Source organism: Benincasa hispida, chromosome 10 (assembly GCF_027475165.1).
Source record: "Benincasa hispida cultivar pf3 chromosome 10, pf3_genome.v1.1, whole genome shotgun sequence".
NCBI lineage: Eukaryota > Viridiplantae > Streptophyta > Magnoliopsida > Cucurbitales > Cucurbitaceae > Benincasa > Benincasa hispida.
The window spans coordinates 2,511,936-2,527,024 of NC_143487.1; the positions used below are offsets into that span (position 1 = coordinate 2,511,936).

Here is a 15,089-nt window from a genome sequence, read left to right on the forward strand (position 1 = left end):
TTTGAAATTCATAAAATGTTTTATGGTCCCGCTTTTTTTTCTTTCCATGTCTTATCATAATTTGCATCGTTTTGAAAAATTTTAACTGGACAAATGTAATTAATTTAATAATCGAACTTTTTTTTTAATGTCGGGAAGAAATTGAAATATTCTTGAAATTTCGAAATTTAGAGATTTTTATGAAATTTTTAAATCATAGACTTCACCAATTTAAAAAATAAAGATTAAGGGAAAAAACTTAATTTTCAAAAAAACAAATTGTCAAATGGATTCTTGATTTTTTTGTTTATGAAGTTAACTTGAAACATTACTTCCACCCATAAATTCTTATATTTGTCATCTCCTTTCTACTAATTTTGAAAAGTCAATTGAAGTTTTAAATTAAAAAAATAGTTTTAAAAAACTTGTTTTTGTTTTAGAATTTACTAGGATTTCAAATAATAGAGATGAAAACCATAATTGAAAAATTCTAAGAAAATACCCATAAATTTTTTAGAAATCAAACTAAAAGTGAAATGGTTATCACCAACATTCTTGGATGGAGTGGGCTATACAGTCCTTTCAATATTTGTATCTTTCATTATAATAGTTGAAATTTAAATTATTGTAACTAACACCTATCTACAATAAAACTAAAACTATTATTAACTCATATTAAAATTACACCTCAAATATAAATTCTTTATAATCCAGACTAATAGATTATTTATACTCAAACAGATACTATTATAATTCGTAGACTAATAGATTGTCTATACTCAAACACATACTATTAACGAAAGTATAACTTAGCTAATTTACCTGTCATCCTCCCTATTAGATTAAAGGTACAAATCATCATAACTACATGGTAGCTTTTTACTTTACAATGTTGTTTTTAACAGCAAATAAATTAAAAGTTAATTAGATTTAGAAATTGTCAACAAATCTTTAAATCTTTAGACATCGCCAAATTAAAGATAAAATGTCTAAACAAACTTCTATTTTTTTAGTATAACAAATATTGCCATGTGCTTTTAATTCAGACCCATAATCAAATGTTGAAAATCTTATTTAAATGTACACTTTTAGTACACAAATAGATACATAGGTGCATTATGTAATTATTGTTATTCCACATAATGACGACATTTTAAATTAGATAAGTAAATTTATAAAAATTGTCTCCTCCCTTTCACAGTCTTAGAATATCACTTAATCACTTGGATTTTTAGCATCTCAAGGGTCAGATCAGAATGACTTTAAAATGTTTTATACTTATAATTGACAAGGTTGAAGCTATTTATTTTATCTAATTATTTTACTAGATAGTTTGGAGGTCGTGGCGACCAAAAGTTATCCTACAAATTAGAAAAAGATTAACATAACAAGTTGATTCCAAATATTTATCCCAACCCAACTTATTTTACAAAACTCACTTTTTAACATTTTGAGCAGTTGGTTAAATATTTTTCAAAATAACTTATTTTTATATTAATCAATTAAAAAGACATTCCAAACACACCCTAATTTTCTTTATTAAGTGTTAGAAACCAAACTCAAAACCTCAAAATTTAAGGATAAACTAAGGACCAAAAGGGGTTTTTTTCCTATCAATCTATCAACTTACGTTGATAACAAATATCACATATCACAAACAAAGAATCGTATGAAGTATGGTCCAATCATAAACAATCGCACCAAACGGATGGTGAACTCAATACTTGCAAGCAACAAATTACATTTAGAATCAACATTTTAGAAGCAAATGACGTATTAATTAAGGCCAACTTGTAAAACATACAGATCATTCTAATTAAAGTTCATCAAGGATGACCATCAATTAATCTAATTCAAAGTTGAAGAAAAGAGTCTTAATCATAATTCTTAACATATATCAACAAAAATAAGATTCAAGGATCAGTATATCTGGAGGCCTAATCAGTAATCCCAAGTTCAATATAAAAATTTTCGTAATATTAATTTTGAATAACTGGAAGAACCTGCGCCAACTGATTTGATGTTCTCCAGTTGAAACTAAACAATACGCAAAAATAAATTAAAACAAAAAATAAAACAAAACAAAGTGAAACAAGAAGATGAACAAAAAACACATTACTCCCATCAGAAGTATTAACGATTGTGCAGAGCTAATAGTTTACTAAAAAAAAACAAACAGGAAAATTTTCATAAATCATAAATATAAAATTTCATCTCAACCTGGTTCTTCTTCAATTTAAGAACAAACGGTAATATCTAAGTTATGAAAATTCCTCAGAAGACTCGATATGCCTTCCCCATTGTACTCTTCAGGTACAAGCACCTCACCTGATGAACAAGAAACATCACATTATTACTTATTATTAGATAAAAAGGGCAGTGAATCATTATTAAGTGTAAAGAGCATTTCTAAGTGAGCCGAGCCTTGAGTATGCTTGGTGCATAAATTTAAAACAGAGCTAAAATAACATAGTGGAAAAATACGGCCCGTGACTTACGTTTTGCCAGTTCTTTTTCAACAAGGAAACAAGGAAATTGACACTCATTTGAACATTCTGAAAAACTTGTTTCTCTTCCATGGCAACATTGCCTACGGCTACACCCATACAAAGAACCTTCTTCAATTGGAACTTAACCATGGCCTTTGTCTCATTTACTTTAGATTCGAGGGATTCTTGCTGAGTGACCAGGGTAGGGAACTTTCCTGTAATGACAATATTAATCTTAGTACAAATTACAAAAACAGTTTCCTCCTTCAAAAGAAAAAATTGAAATTCAAAATTTAAGTGTGCAGCCAATGAAGAGCTTAACCAGAAAGTAGACAATGAAGTACCAAATTATAACATTTACTACCATCACCACTGTAAACAACAATTGATAGAGCTAAGAAAACATTTCTAACTCGAGTCACTAGATCAAGGGTAAATTCCAGATGTCTACTACATAAGAATACTTGCCTGCCTTGTTGAGCCCAGGGCCTAGAAGACGGGGAATTTGCTTGATAACAGCTTCAGATGCTAAAAAGGCATGATACTTCTTGGCAAGTTTCTTCACCAACTTCTTGTTCTTGTTTAGCTTCTTCAGACTTTCAACATCCATATAATCCAGACCAATCTTCTCTGCCTATAATAAGAATAAACACATTCAGCAAAAGACCAGAGCTGAAGTGTAAGTGTCTTTAATTTCAATCTAACTGGAAAGAAATCCCAGAAAAGTACATTATTTTCCAAGATAAGTACAAACACTCTATTGTTATGAATGAAGAATTCAGCACCATACCTATTAAACATTAAATCACAAATAGAAAATGCTGCAAACTATAAACTTCATCCAAATGTTACTGCGGTTGATATTTTTCGTACATTTAGTAAACACAGCACCGTAACCCAAACTCCAACAAGAAAGCAACGTACAAACTAGGAATCTCTTTTAAGGGAAAGAAAACGAGGACAATAATTACTGGACACGACAAGTGAAGATGTGAAGAGTATATAATGTTTACCTCTGCAACGTGGTAAGCATCTCCAAGCATGCAAATCTTCATCTTAGGGCGAGGGATATGGGGCAACTTCACTGATCCACTGAAACGCTTGTCCTTTTGTGGATCATAGTTCTTCAGTCCAATCTGAAGTTCAATGGTCTCAGTAAAGTTGCGCTTCTTTTCACTGCTATCAGCAAAGATAGATGAAATGGCTTCTCTCAACGCATCGCTCTGAAGTTTGCTGCAAATACAAACCAACAAAACAGCATTCAGTAAATACCAAGGAACCCATCTGCAACCAAAGACTCCAAAAAAGCAAGATTTTATCTTAGTATGAACGCACAAACAAGTATTGTCACTCCCGTCGGTAAAACTATAACCCTAAATAAATTCTAGCAGTACCAACTTCATAATTACAAATCTACCTCAATCAAATATTTAGATTATTTGCAGGCATTAATAACAGGACCCAACTTCATGAATCCGGCAAATTTAATCAAAACGACAGACGCGATAGTCAAGTTCGTTCTGGAAAGTAGAATCTAAACCGTAAATAAAACTACATACCTCATTTTCGGAGCTTTATCTTTCCTATGAGCAGCTACAGACTGGTGAGAAAACGAAAACGAATAAACCAAAAATTTAACAAACTAACTAATGGAACCAAATCCAAGGCGTAAGCTAGAAAGAAAAATACAGAGAATCAAGAACTGAAAATCATATTGAAGGAAGAAGAAACAACAGGAAAAATTTCACAAGGATAGAGAAATGAGTAGCAGTTTCAACAAAATAAATTTCGGCTGGAAAGAACAGGGATGAATGTGTACCTGGTGAGAAGACGCGAAGCTAGGGTTTCTCGATTGGTAAACTGAGAATAGATATATAATGGAAGGCCGAAGAGAGGCGGATCCAGAAAGAAGGGCTAATGATAAACCTAGGTCATGTAGTTTTTGCCCCAGTCATGGGCTCAGGCCTTTATTTTCGAGTTGAGATTGGGCCCGTTCGTTGGCCCAAATTGTTGTCAATGGGCCTTAGGCTTGTTAGATGAACGACAATCGATGAGGAAAAACGACATGTTGACTCGTAATTACAAAAATATCAAAACAAACGAATTTATTATAAATATAATATAGCAAAATAGATGTCCATACTTAGCGTCGTAAAAGTCCAAGTGACTTATCTCGTATTGTCTACATGTCTAATGCTAGCTATTCATGTGTCATATAACCACATATCTTTTAGTGTCCAAATAGTGTTATATTCTAATTGTCAAATTGCCAGTAAAATATTTTTTTTTTTTTTTTTTTTTGGATTTTGTTGAGACATTATTTAGAGAAAGAATTCATATTTTCCATAATTTCACTTTGTTATTATTGTTTATTTATTTATTTATAAATATTATATTTTTTCGATATTTGTGTTCTCGTAGTACCTCGTTTTGCTCTCAATCTTACAATAGTATTCATAATTTACTTTTTTTTAATTAAATATTCATAATTAGCTATTTTTTCCTTTTGTGGAGAAACATAATGAACTAGTTTATTGAATATTAAAATTTAAAACCAATTAATGATAGGTAAAATGATAACTTTTGAATTCAAGTAAAGTTGTTCATGAACTGGTTTACATTATGCTTTGTTTGAAAGCTATTCAAAAAGTATATTTCAGATTTTCCTTTTCTCACATCTCTCTGGTCTTAGTTTTTGGTCTCGAACTCTCGTCTCTCTCAATCTAATCTCTCGAGGATCAAACCTCTAATTTCTATAGAAGAAGACCATTACTAATTACCACTAAGCTCACTCTAGCTAAATATTCATAATTTACCAATTTATTAAATATTTAAATTTAAAACCAATGCTGAGAATTAAAGAATGGGTAAAATGATAACTCCAAGTGAAAAGTGTTCATGAGATGGTTTATACCATGCCTTGTTTGGAAGCTATTCTAAAGGTATATTACAAAATAAGGATAATTGTTCGTAAAAAAAATACATTTTTTAAATTAAAAAATTTGAGGAAAAAAAAAGAAACAAAATAAATTAATTGTTAAATAAACTCTTTTTTTTTTTTTTTTTTAAGATGCATTAGTTACTAAATTTTGTATACAGTTTTGCATAAAATAGATAAATATAAAAATTTAGACATTTATGATATTTATAATCGTAAAGCTTAGCTTAAAATATAAAAAGGTGAATTGTGTTTGAGCCTATGTAATAGGTTAGCAAATTTTGTCACTTGAGATTTACAATCAAATGTGAAAATAAAATCAACTTCAATTACATTAATATGGCATGATTCCAATGTGTAAAGTTCTTAAGCAAGGCCTTTGAGAAAAGTGCTCACATTTTTTTAAAATAAGATGAATATAACAAGGTTGTAACAATTTACAAAGTCTTTGGATTTGTTTGGATTGACTTTAAAAATTCATTTTTATTTAAATATTTTTGAAAAAAAATAATTAAAATGTACTTAAAAAACTATTTTGAGTTGTTGTCGAACACTCTAATTTCTTCTTAAATATTTCTTTTAAATTAAACACTTCAAAATATATTCCAAACACATGGTTTATAAATCAAGAAGATTAATATTAGAATCAAATAAAAATAAGGTTATTGGATACTTGACAAATAAAAAATCAATAAATTTATGGATGAACCATAATACTTGTTTACCTAAATTTAGGTAACTTTCACGATCACCATATTAGTACTTAACCATATGACTATACGGGTTATTCTCTAAATTAAATTATCAACTATATTAATGCGTAATGTATTCCTACTGTTAATCCCATCAATGTACGTCTTATATTGCACACAAACTATATTATTAATAGAACTACGCCCGGAATACTCTCAAAATTAGTTCATCATGTGATTCTTACCCTAATACGTAGTTAGCGTGCCCATAAAAAGAATGCATATTAAAAAAAATGGTTGCAAATATAACAATCATGTTAAAAGTATTAACAGATATAACATAATGTAAAAAACAAAAATACAAAAATAATAAAGTTTAAATAGTCTATCGATGATAGACCATATTGCTAGTATGTGTCTATCAATAATAGACTATATCGCTAGTAAAAGTCTATAAATGATAGAAGTCTATCGCTTACAATTTTTTTTAAATATTGTTATATACTTGGTTATTATCTCTAAAATGTTATCCGTTGTAATTACCCATTAAAAAATCTACTAAACCCATATTTGAGATCTTAAATGCAATGACCCGACTGCCTAGGACTCAAGCTAGGTCGTTACTAAATACATTCATGCATAGAACTTAAAATGACACATTTTTTATAGTGAAATAAATGCAAAATAAATAAGGTAAGTTCAAAAGCCCTTCATTAAATTCAAATATTAAAAACAACAATATGGTACCCATAAATCATAAATATTAATAAATAAGTCAAAAAACAATTCTTAATAGTAAGTTTCAAACATCAGAACTGAAAGTTAAGCAAAACATGAAAAGAAATCTAAATCTTATGAGCAAAAGCATAAAACTGGTCCCAGTGGTTCGATCATGAATTTCGCTTGTCAATCGTCGGTGCATCTCTACTTTTACCTGAAACAACAGCATGAGAAAGAATGAGTATAAAATACTCAGTAAGTAACCCCACTACTGGGGTCAGGCTAGACACCTATGTCCTCTAGATGCCTACCTCTGGTGGAACATAAAAACTGCTCTAGTCCTCATGGGACACATACATACATGCAAATCTGGTTTCTATCCTACTGTAGTTAAGTATGCCCACTACCTCTGGTGAATCCTGAAGGAAACACAACCCCTGGTGAATCTCGAAGGAAACACAATCCCTAGTGAATCCTGAAGGAAACACAATCTGGAGAATCCCGAAGGAAACACAATCTCTGGTGAATCCCGGAAGAAACACAATCTCTGGTGAATCCCGAAGGAAACACAATTTGGTGAATCCTGAAGGAAACACAAATTTGGTGAATCCTGAAGTAAACACAATACCTAGTGGGCATCTAACTAATCAGTAAAGACATTATCACGACTTCAATATCACAATGATCACAACATGGTTTCATAACATACATATACACCTCAACATCATGGCTATACAACATGCATATATGCCTCAATATCCTTATATCAAATACAACCTCAGTGAATAAAGTATCATCTCTTACTAGCATGCAAGTATGTACGTGCACAAATAAATCTTTCAAATTCTCATACAAGAACATATATCGGTCATACTATACTATCCGTTTATCATGCTATCGTTCTGTTCTGATATTCGTCTATTATGCTAGCATATATCTAGTGTCTGACCCGTGGACAGTTCCAGTAGTAAGATTACTTACCTCAAATTTGGTCACAAATTAATCCAAGTAATTAACTTTCTTACAACTCTTGGAATGCTTTGAATCCACCCTATAACAACAAATATTAATTTAGCACCCTTGATCCAAAAATAATAAATCCAAAGTTTTAAACTCATCTTTGAGGTCTAAATCCAATTAACCAAATTAAACCAAAAGTCTCCAAATTTAACTTACCAAAGTTGTGGCTTGCCGCAAAATAAATTCTAAAACTCAAACCAAAAAGCCAACCTGAACATAATTTGAGTCCAAAATTAGTAACTCAATTTTTCATAAGTACTCTTAACCCAAAAGACAACCAGCCCAACTACTCACCCAAACTTAACAATTTCTGTCGAAAATTGGTCTCTTTCTCGATGAACAACGTCCCCAAAATCTTTCGAATCTAGCTTCTGAAAATCCAAACATAATGGATTTTAATAAAATGATTTCAAAACAAAATAACACCCAAAACTTCAAGGAAATCACCTAAAACTAAAATCTTACCCAAAACAGATCTGATGGTAACCGCGTCGGCGGTATGGGCTGGGCGGCGGTAGACGAAGAAGCGGCGGTGGACGCCTGGACAGATCTAGCAACGGCATCGAACCCACGAACGACGAAAGACACACATGACTTTAGATCTGGAACCCGCGGATGGCTGGGAGTTGACGACGACCGACGCGATGTGAGCGAAGGCATGCGAAACTACGGTGCGTAGAGTCGGCGACGAGGAGAGGTGCGGACATGCGACTGAGAAGGGAGAGATCGCGTGGTTGGGGCCGGTGGTGGCACGCGTTACTCGTGGACGGAACCGTTAGGCGAGACGCGCGAAGGAGATCGGCTGCTGGGCTCGGGCAGCGGCAGTCTGGACGATGGGCTGAGGAGGACGGGCGGCTGGTCGAGTTCGGCGACGAGCAGGGAAAAAATTGAGGGGGGGGCAGTCGCATGAGGGAGAAGAGAAGGGAATTTGTTTTTTTTTTTTTAATAATAATAATAATAATACAAATAAAAAGTAAAAAGTAAATAAAATAAACTTTATTTTATTTTTTTCCGTATTCCACTTTATTTTATTAACTTCATTTCTTTCCCAAAAATGAAATTAATTCCTGCCATTAATTTTCAAATTGAATAGTTTCAATATTAATAATTAAATTCCCGCAATTACACTTGAAGTCCAAAATTTAAAGAAAAAATGTCCTTAAATAATAAAAATTACTGAAATTACATTATTACTAAAAAAAATGCAGAGTGTTATATTAAAAGTTATCATAAAGTTTCTCAAAGTACTAATCAATGACACAATGCCATGTGATTTTTTTTTTTTTTGGCGGGGGTTCACATATAGCGAATCAAACCAAACAAACAAATAGTTCAATAATTATTAAAAAAACGGTTGAATATTCTACATTGAAAATATAAAAATATTTGTGAATTACTCCTAACTAATTGACTTTGAGATGGAAATTCATGTTTATATGTTATGGTATCATTATCAAATTTATAAAGCTCAAGTACGTATTAAGTAAAAAAATCACAACAATCGTGAATATAAAGAAACACCATCTTGAGAGAACATTTTGAGGAATATCTCACATGTTTATAAGATACAAATAATCAGTTGAATGATAAATTTCGATTAATCACAAGTTATCATGCCATCATAACGAAAGTCCATGTTCATTGTGAAAAATATAAATTGGATCAAAGGCCAAAGCTCTCACGGAAATATGAAATTTGAAAGATGAAAGCTCTAAAGAATAGTTTTGAGAATCAGGCAAGTTTCAAACCCAAAAAACAGGCTAATCCAACCCAGTCAAAAAGTCCAAAAGTCAACCATCCAAAAAGATCATTAAACCCAAGATCGAGCATCCAAGAAAATCAATCAACTTAGGAATTAAAGTTTATTTTTCAAGTGAAAACATCAAATAATCAAATATTAGATATTGTACTCAATATACAAAAATTAATAAAAATATAAAGTCAACTCAACGAATTAAATTTTTTTTTGAAAATCTCGCCGAATAGAATGATAACTTCAAAAGGTATATACCTCATCTAGAGAGGCACAACGAAAATATCATATTGGACAGAAGATCTATCTTTCCGACAATAATTTGTATTTTAAACAACTTTAAATGTGTAATATAATAGCAAGCCAAATAACCAACCCCAAAATGAGATAAATTAACTGGAAGCTCCAATAATTCAAAGGATTTATTACAAATATTAAACTAAATAAAAGTAAAAGCAAATTAAAACTATAAACCCAACACAATTTAATTTCACACATACAAATGAAATCAACGAAGACCAAAGTATGAATTTTTAAGACGCGTGTTTATGTTTAATCTCTCTATAAATGACATTAATATCAATTCAAAGTTGTTAATTAAACTTAATTAAAAAGTAAAAAGTAATTTAAAACGGGTTTTCTCCATCTCAACACCTACTTTCTACCCTCCGCCGTGAACGGCAACTGGCCCGCTGTCCCTCCGCCACAAGCGACGCCCTCGCCGATGCAATTCTACCTGCCGCCAAGATTCTGTCGAATGCCGAGTAGTCGATCCAATCCTTTAGCAGCTCCTCTTTGCCCCATTTCTCCGGCACAGTCACTTTTCCGGCCACCTCCTCACGGTGCCTCTTCAGCCGCTCTCGAATCCCACAATAACCCTTCAATTTCTCAACTCCACCACCGCCGCTAGATTCTCCGGCCGACGCACCGGCAGGGGATGCTGCAGGGACCGTACCGTTTGGTCCGACGGAAAGACAATCGTCGGAATCGGAGCAATTTGGAGGAATCATAGCGATTGGGTGATTGAATTTTGGGAGTGGGAGATGATAATTAAATAGAAGGGTTGTGTGGGGGTTTAGAGTACACGTCAGAGTTTTTTTTTATTATTTTTTTTCAATTTAATTGTTTAATTTTTATTTTTTTTGGATATTTGAATGGCAAAGGGATTGACAACGTTGGAAAAGGGTGTTTTTGGGTGAAAATTGAGGGATTTTTATTTTATTTGATAGAGGAAAATACATTTTCCCTCCTAAATTTTAGGTTTAGCTTCAATATAAATCGAAATTTTTACTTCTAATCTTTGAGTTTTGAATTTGAATTTTATTTAATTTATAGGTTTCAAAATCTTACAATTTTACTCTTGAAATTTGAGGTTTGCTTCAATTTGATTCTTATGTTTCAAGATTTACACTTTCAATCTTACTTTTTCACTAAATACCCACCCTAAATTTTTGCTTTTAATGTCTATTATTTAACTTAAAACAATAATGCATTAAAATTTTAAAATTAATTTAAAAGTGATGAACATAGTTAAGCCACATTAATTATGATTATTTTAAATTAATACTTTAACAATGAATATGAAAGATAATTATTTAGTGAAAATTGGAAGTTAAAAGTTAAAAATCTTAAAATAGATCAAATTTAAACAAAACTCAAATCTCAATGCTAAAATTTTAACTTGTTAAAAAAAAATGTTAAGATTCTAACCTTTTGAAACATGAAAACTAAATCGAAGCTAAACTCAAAACTTAAACGATTAAAAAAGTAGCATTCTGAAATAAAAAATCTAGAGAACAATTTTTTTTCCTTTTTTGTGTGTGTGGTTATTATATGGCAGAGGAGATGAAAAGTTTGTGAGGCGGACAAAAGACATGGGTTTTTATATATAAAAAAAAGGTATGAAATTAGAGGGGGAAAAAGGTTTGATTTTGATTGGGGAATTTGGACCAATGGGATGGATGCGATTGATTTTGGTGGCGGTGGGTTGTTTTAGGGTTGTGATGTGGAGCCTTTGAGGACATAGGAATTGATATGAGGTGGGACGTTAGAGATGTGGACACCAACCAATTGTCCTACAGATACATATATGTATTTATATATGTATATGTTTTCTCACCACATACTTTTAGATCTCGTGTCTGCTGCACGTTTTATTCAATTTGGTTGCTCTACTGTGTTTTTTACTTTCAAGGAAATCAAGGGATAAGAAGTTAATAAGGTAGGGAATTAATGTTTTTAGTCGTTGGCCTATGGACTCTTGTAGGACCGAACAATGGGTGAAGTTAATAACTCACTTTCCCCAACAAGAGGTCTTTGGGCTAAACACTCTCTTCTCGTAGTTAATAGAATAAGAAGCGGAAGTATACACATTGTATGAGTTTTGGAGAAGTAGTAGATTCATGATGGTGGTATGCCGTTTATTTGTTTATTTAATAATCATGTAATATATAGTTAGGTGATTGTTTTGTGAGATTGGTTAGATGCATGTAAGTTAGTTGACAAATGAAACGTTCGTGAATGTTTAAAAATTGAATCTATAGTTCTAACTAAAGTCACCATCGCGATGATTTAGGATGTTGTTTAGGTTAATAACGAAACTAATAGATTTAAATAGTAGTGGAGCTTATTGTTCTTAATTTTCAATAGGTTTTAGTTATTATTATTATTATTTTAAACCAAAGTGACGCCTCTCACTCACACCCACATTCCCACTCTAAGAAGTACAGATACAGATGCGGATATGGATGTAAGATATTGATAAGATACGATATGAAGATACACCAATTTTTAAAAAACTAAGATACAGATATATTGAAGATACATTATTATATATATAATGTTCAATTAATTATTATAATACTTATTTTAAGTTAGTTTTAAATAGATTCAAGAAGAGAGTGAAAACTTGAAAAAAAAATCCAATAACATCGAGTGATGGTTGAGTGACTAGAGCAGTCGATAGGAAAAAAGTAGAAGATGGAGATTGAAGAATGAAGTTGAGGATGAGGAGAGATGTGAATTTTGATTTAGATAGTGGGAGAGAAAAGAAGAATGAAAATTTAATTACATTTCGGGTTTTTTCTTGTTAACTTTTTATGTTTTTATCATTTTTAATCTATTTTGTTTTGGATTGCTCAATTTAAGTGGACTTTGATGTTTGGAAGTGATTTTAAAATAGTTAAAAATTACTTTTGTCATTTTCAAAATCATCATGAAGCATGTTTAATCCTTCGAAGCTAATTTTGGTGATATGAAAATTGCATTTAAATGAGTAAAATTGGAAACTAAATTAATTTTGAGTAATTAAAAGTGTGTTTTCGAGTTATTTTAAAAGTGACAAATGTGATTTTGACGATTTTAAAATCACTCTCAAACATGTACTAAAATAAAATGGATTGTGGATTGGTATTTTTAAGTGGTTGGGCTTAAATTTGAAAAAAAAAATGATCCAACGTATCTCCTTCACATATCTGGAAGCAGATACATGTATCTGAAAATAAAAAAAAGAATAAAAAAATCAGATACTTCAAATCGCGTATCATACACATATCTATCATGTATCTGGACGTATCCATATCTGATACTGATTCTCTGTATAATTAGAAATATATGTGTTTCCTAGCTCACACTCGTACACATGATTATTTGAAAAATTAAAGATGTGGTATGGAAAGGGAGGGAGGCTAATTAATAAATAGGTTTGGTTGCACACAAATAACAATCATACTCAAAATAATTTTTAAAAAATGTAGAACGAGGATAAACATATTAGGGATATGACATAAAATTAGCGTCAGACATCACTGATAACAGCTATCAACAATAACTATATTGGTAAATGACTAAAAAGCCCACATGCAGCCTAAATATTTCGCGTTTCTTCTTCCGATTTTCTCAAATTGAAAACTATCACTAGATGCTATTAGTGATAGTTTTCAATTTGAGAAATATTAAAACAACCTTAGAATAGAAACACTTGAAATATCACATTTCAATTTACTATCAATTTTCAATGGCTATTATTGATACACTTTGATCAATTGTAATCAAACTTGAAATATTAACACCTAAGGCTATCAATGGATATCAATGATAGACTTTTATAAGTAGTTATCAACTTTTGAAAGGAAACTATCATCTTTCAAAGATTAACATTTAAAGCTAATGGCTATCATTGATACACTTTAATTACACTTAATTTGAGTTATAAAAGTATGTAAAATAGGTTTTTTCAACAAGAGGGTTTCTAGAAATCATACCTTTGAAGAAATCCTCCAATCCAAGCTACCCTTCACGAAATTTCAGCTCCAATACTATAGTGAACCGCCAAGAGATCTTCTATACTATTCTCAACCTTGATTTTGAGCGATGGAACTCAAGATTGAAGTGAATTTTGTGAAGAGAATAAAGTGAGTTTCAGGTGAAGAAGAATTCTTGTGCAGAAACTAATTTCCAACAGCAAGAAGTGATCAAATTTGAGAAAAATAGAGAGTTTTTATTTCATCCTCTCATGCAAGCACTAAAACAAGAGTCCAATTGACACTTCAATTGCATAAAAATACTGGGCTAGGTGGAATTATGGAGGTTAAACCACCTCCTACTTCACAAAATGTGGAAAAATCCACTATCATCCTAATTTCCATTTTTTATCTTTAATTTTAATTTATTCAAAGTTAACTAAAATAAAAAATAATATTTTAATTTCTAAAATTTAAACAAAAATGAAAAATGATTTTAATTTTAATTAATTAAATAATAATTTAATATCAAATATTAAATTAATTACACACCCTATTCATGTTATTAATATTTAAATCGATATTTAAATATTATAAACTTTCTAATTTCGTTTAATTTCGATATTTAAACGTTTAATTATATAGAATATAATTATTCAAACCCGAATTTTGAATTGGAACACTTCAAATTGAGATCATTTCAAATTCACTCAATTTACTAACCCAAGGTGTTCATGTTTTACGAGTTAGTAGAGGGACCTTATGAACTTACAGATCATGAGCTCCAACGATTTGAGATTAATTGGCTAAAACTCTTTAGACTGAATTAATCAATATTCGTTAACTACCGAGTCACACCACTATAGCTTGATAGTTGCACTCTCCTCACTGTATATATATTTGTGTTCACTAGATTTAACCATAATCAGTAAATCAGCCTTTCACAGGTTCTTCGCAATAACAACTGGGTAAAAATGTTGCTTTACCCCCAAAATTATATATTACTCCTTAAGTTTCACTGATCCTCTAATGAACAATTGGTTTGTGATCCAATCACTAAACCAGATCCCTCTCGTACTAATGAGAGGGTAGGGCCCCTTGTTCAAGACAGATTCAACACTTAAAGAGAACAACTTTTCTCCTATCCCTAAATTGGGTAGGCGTGAATTCCATCTTTCACCCTATATCCTCAGCTATTTACCTGGTCTTACCCCTAAAATGGGAGGCTTATTAAGCCGGCGCTGTTGAACCGACCAT

The 15,089-nt window shown here is 31.3% G+C and overlaps 2 protein-coding genes across 7 annotated transcripts; both read right to left on the reverse strand.

Moving 5' to 3' along the window:
- Nucleotides 1-2,079: 2,079 nt before the first annotated feature.
- On the reverse strand, nt 2,080-4,400 carry LOC120087750 (large ribosomal subunit protein uL1-like). The gene is made up of 6 exons (XM_039044637.2): nt 4,288-4,400; nt 4,028-4,068; nt 3,482-3,701; nt 2,937-3,102; nt 2,478-2,683; nt 2,080-2,307 (listed from the first exon to the last, which is right to left on the reverse strand). Exons 2-6 carry the CDS (start codon nt 4,030-4,032, stop codon nt 2,254-2,256), a joined length of 651 nt encoding a protein of 216 aa, XP_038900565.1. The 5' UTR covers nt 4,033-4,068; nt 4,288-4,400; the 3' UTR covers nt 2,080-2,253.
- A 2,424-nt stretch (nt 4,401-6,824) lies between these two features.
- LOC120088606 (protein BIC2) lies at nt 6,825-10,803 on the reverse strand. 6 transcript variants are annotated; one of them, XM_090305610.1, is made up of 6 exons: nt 8,304-10,803; nt 8,133-8,209; nt 7,995-8,048; nt 7,800-7,869; nt 7,226-7,401; nt 6,825-7,032 (listed from the first exon to the last, which is right to left on the reverse strand). In XM_090305610.1, the coding sequence occupies exon 1, from the start codon at nt 10,599-10,601 to the stop codon at nt 10,239-10,241; it is 363 nt and encodes a 120-aa protein (XP_090161736.1). In that variant the 5' UTR covers nt 10,602-10,803; the 3' UTR covers nt 6,825-7,032; nt 7,226-7,401; nt 7,800-7,869; nt 7,995-8,048; nt 8,133-8,209; nt 8,304-10,238. The 6 variants fall into 6 exon arrangements, with proteins under 6 accessions (XP_090161736.1, XP_090161738.1, XP_090161740.1 ...); XM_090305612.1 differs by having other exon boundaries at nt 8,304-8,758; XM_090305614.1 differs by having other exon boundaries at nt 7,130-7,401; nt 8,304-8,758.
- Between the last annotated feature and the right edge of the window lie 4,286 nt (nt 10,804-15,089).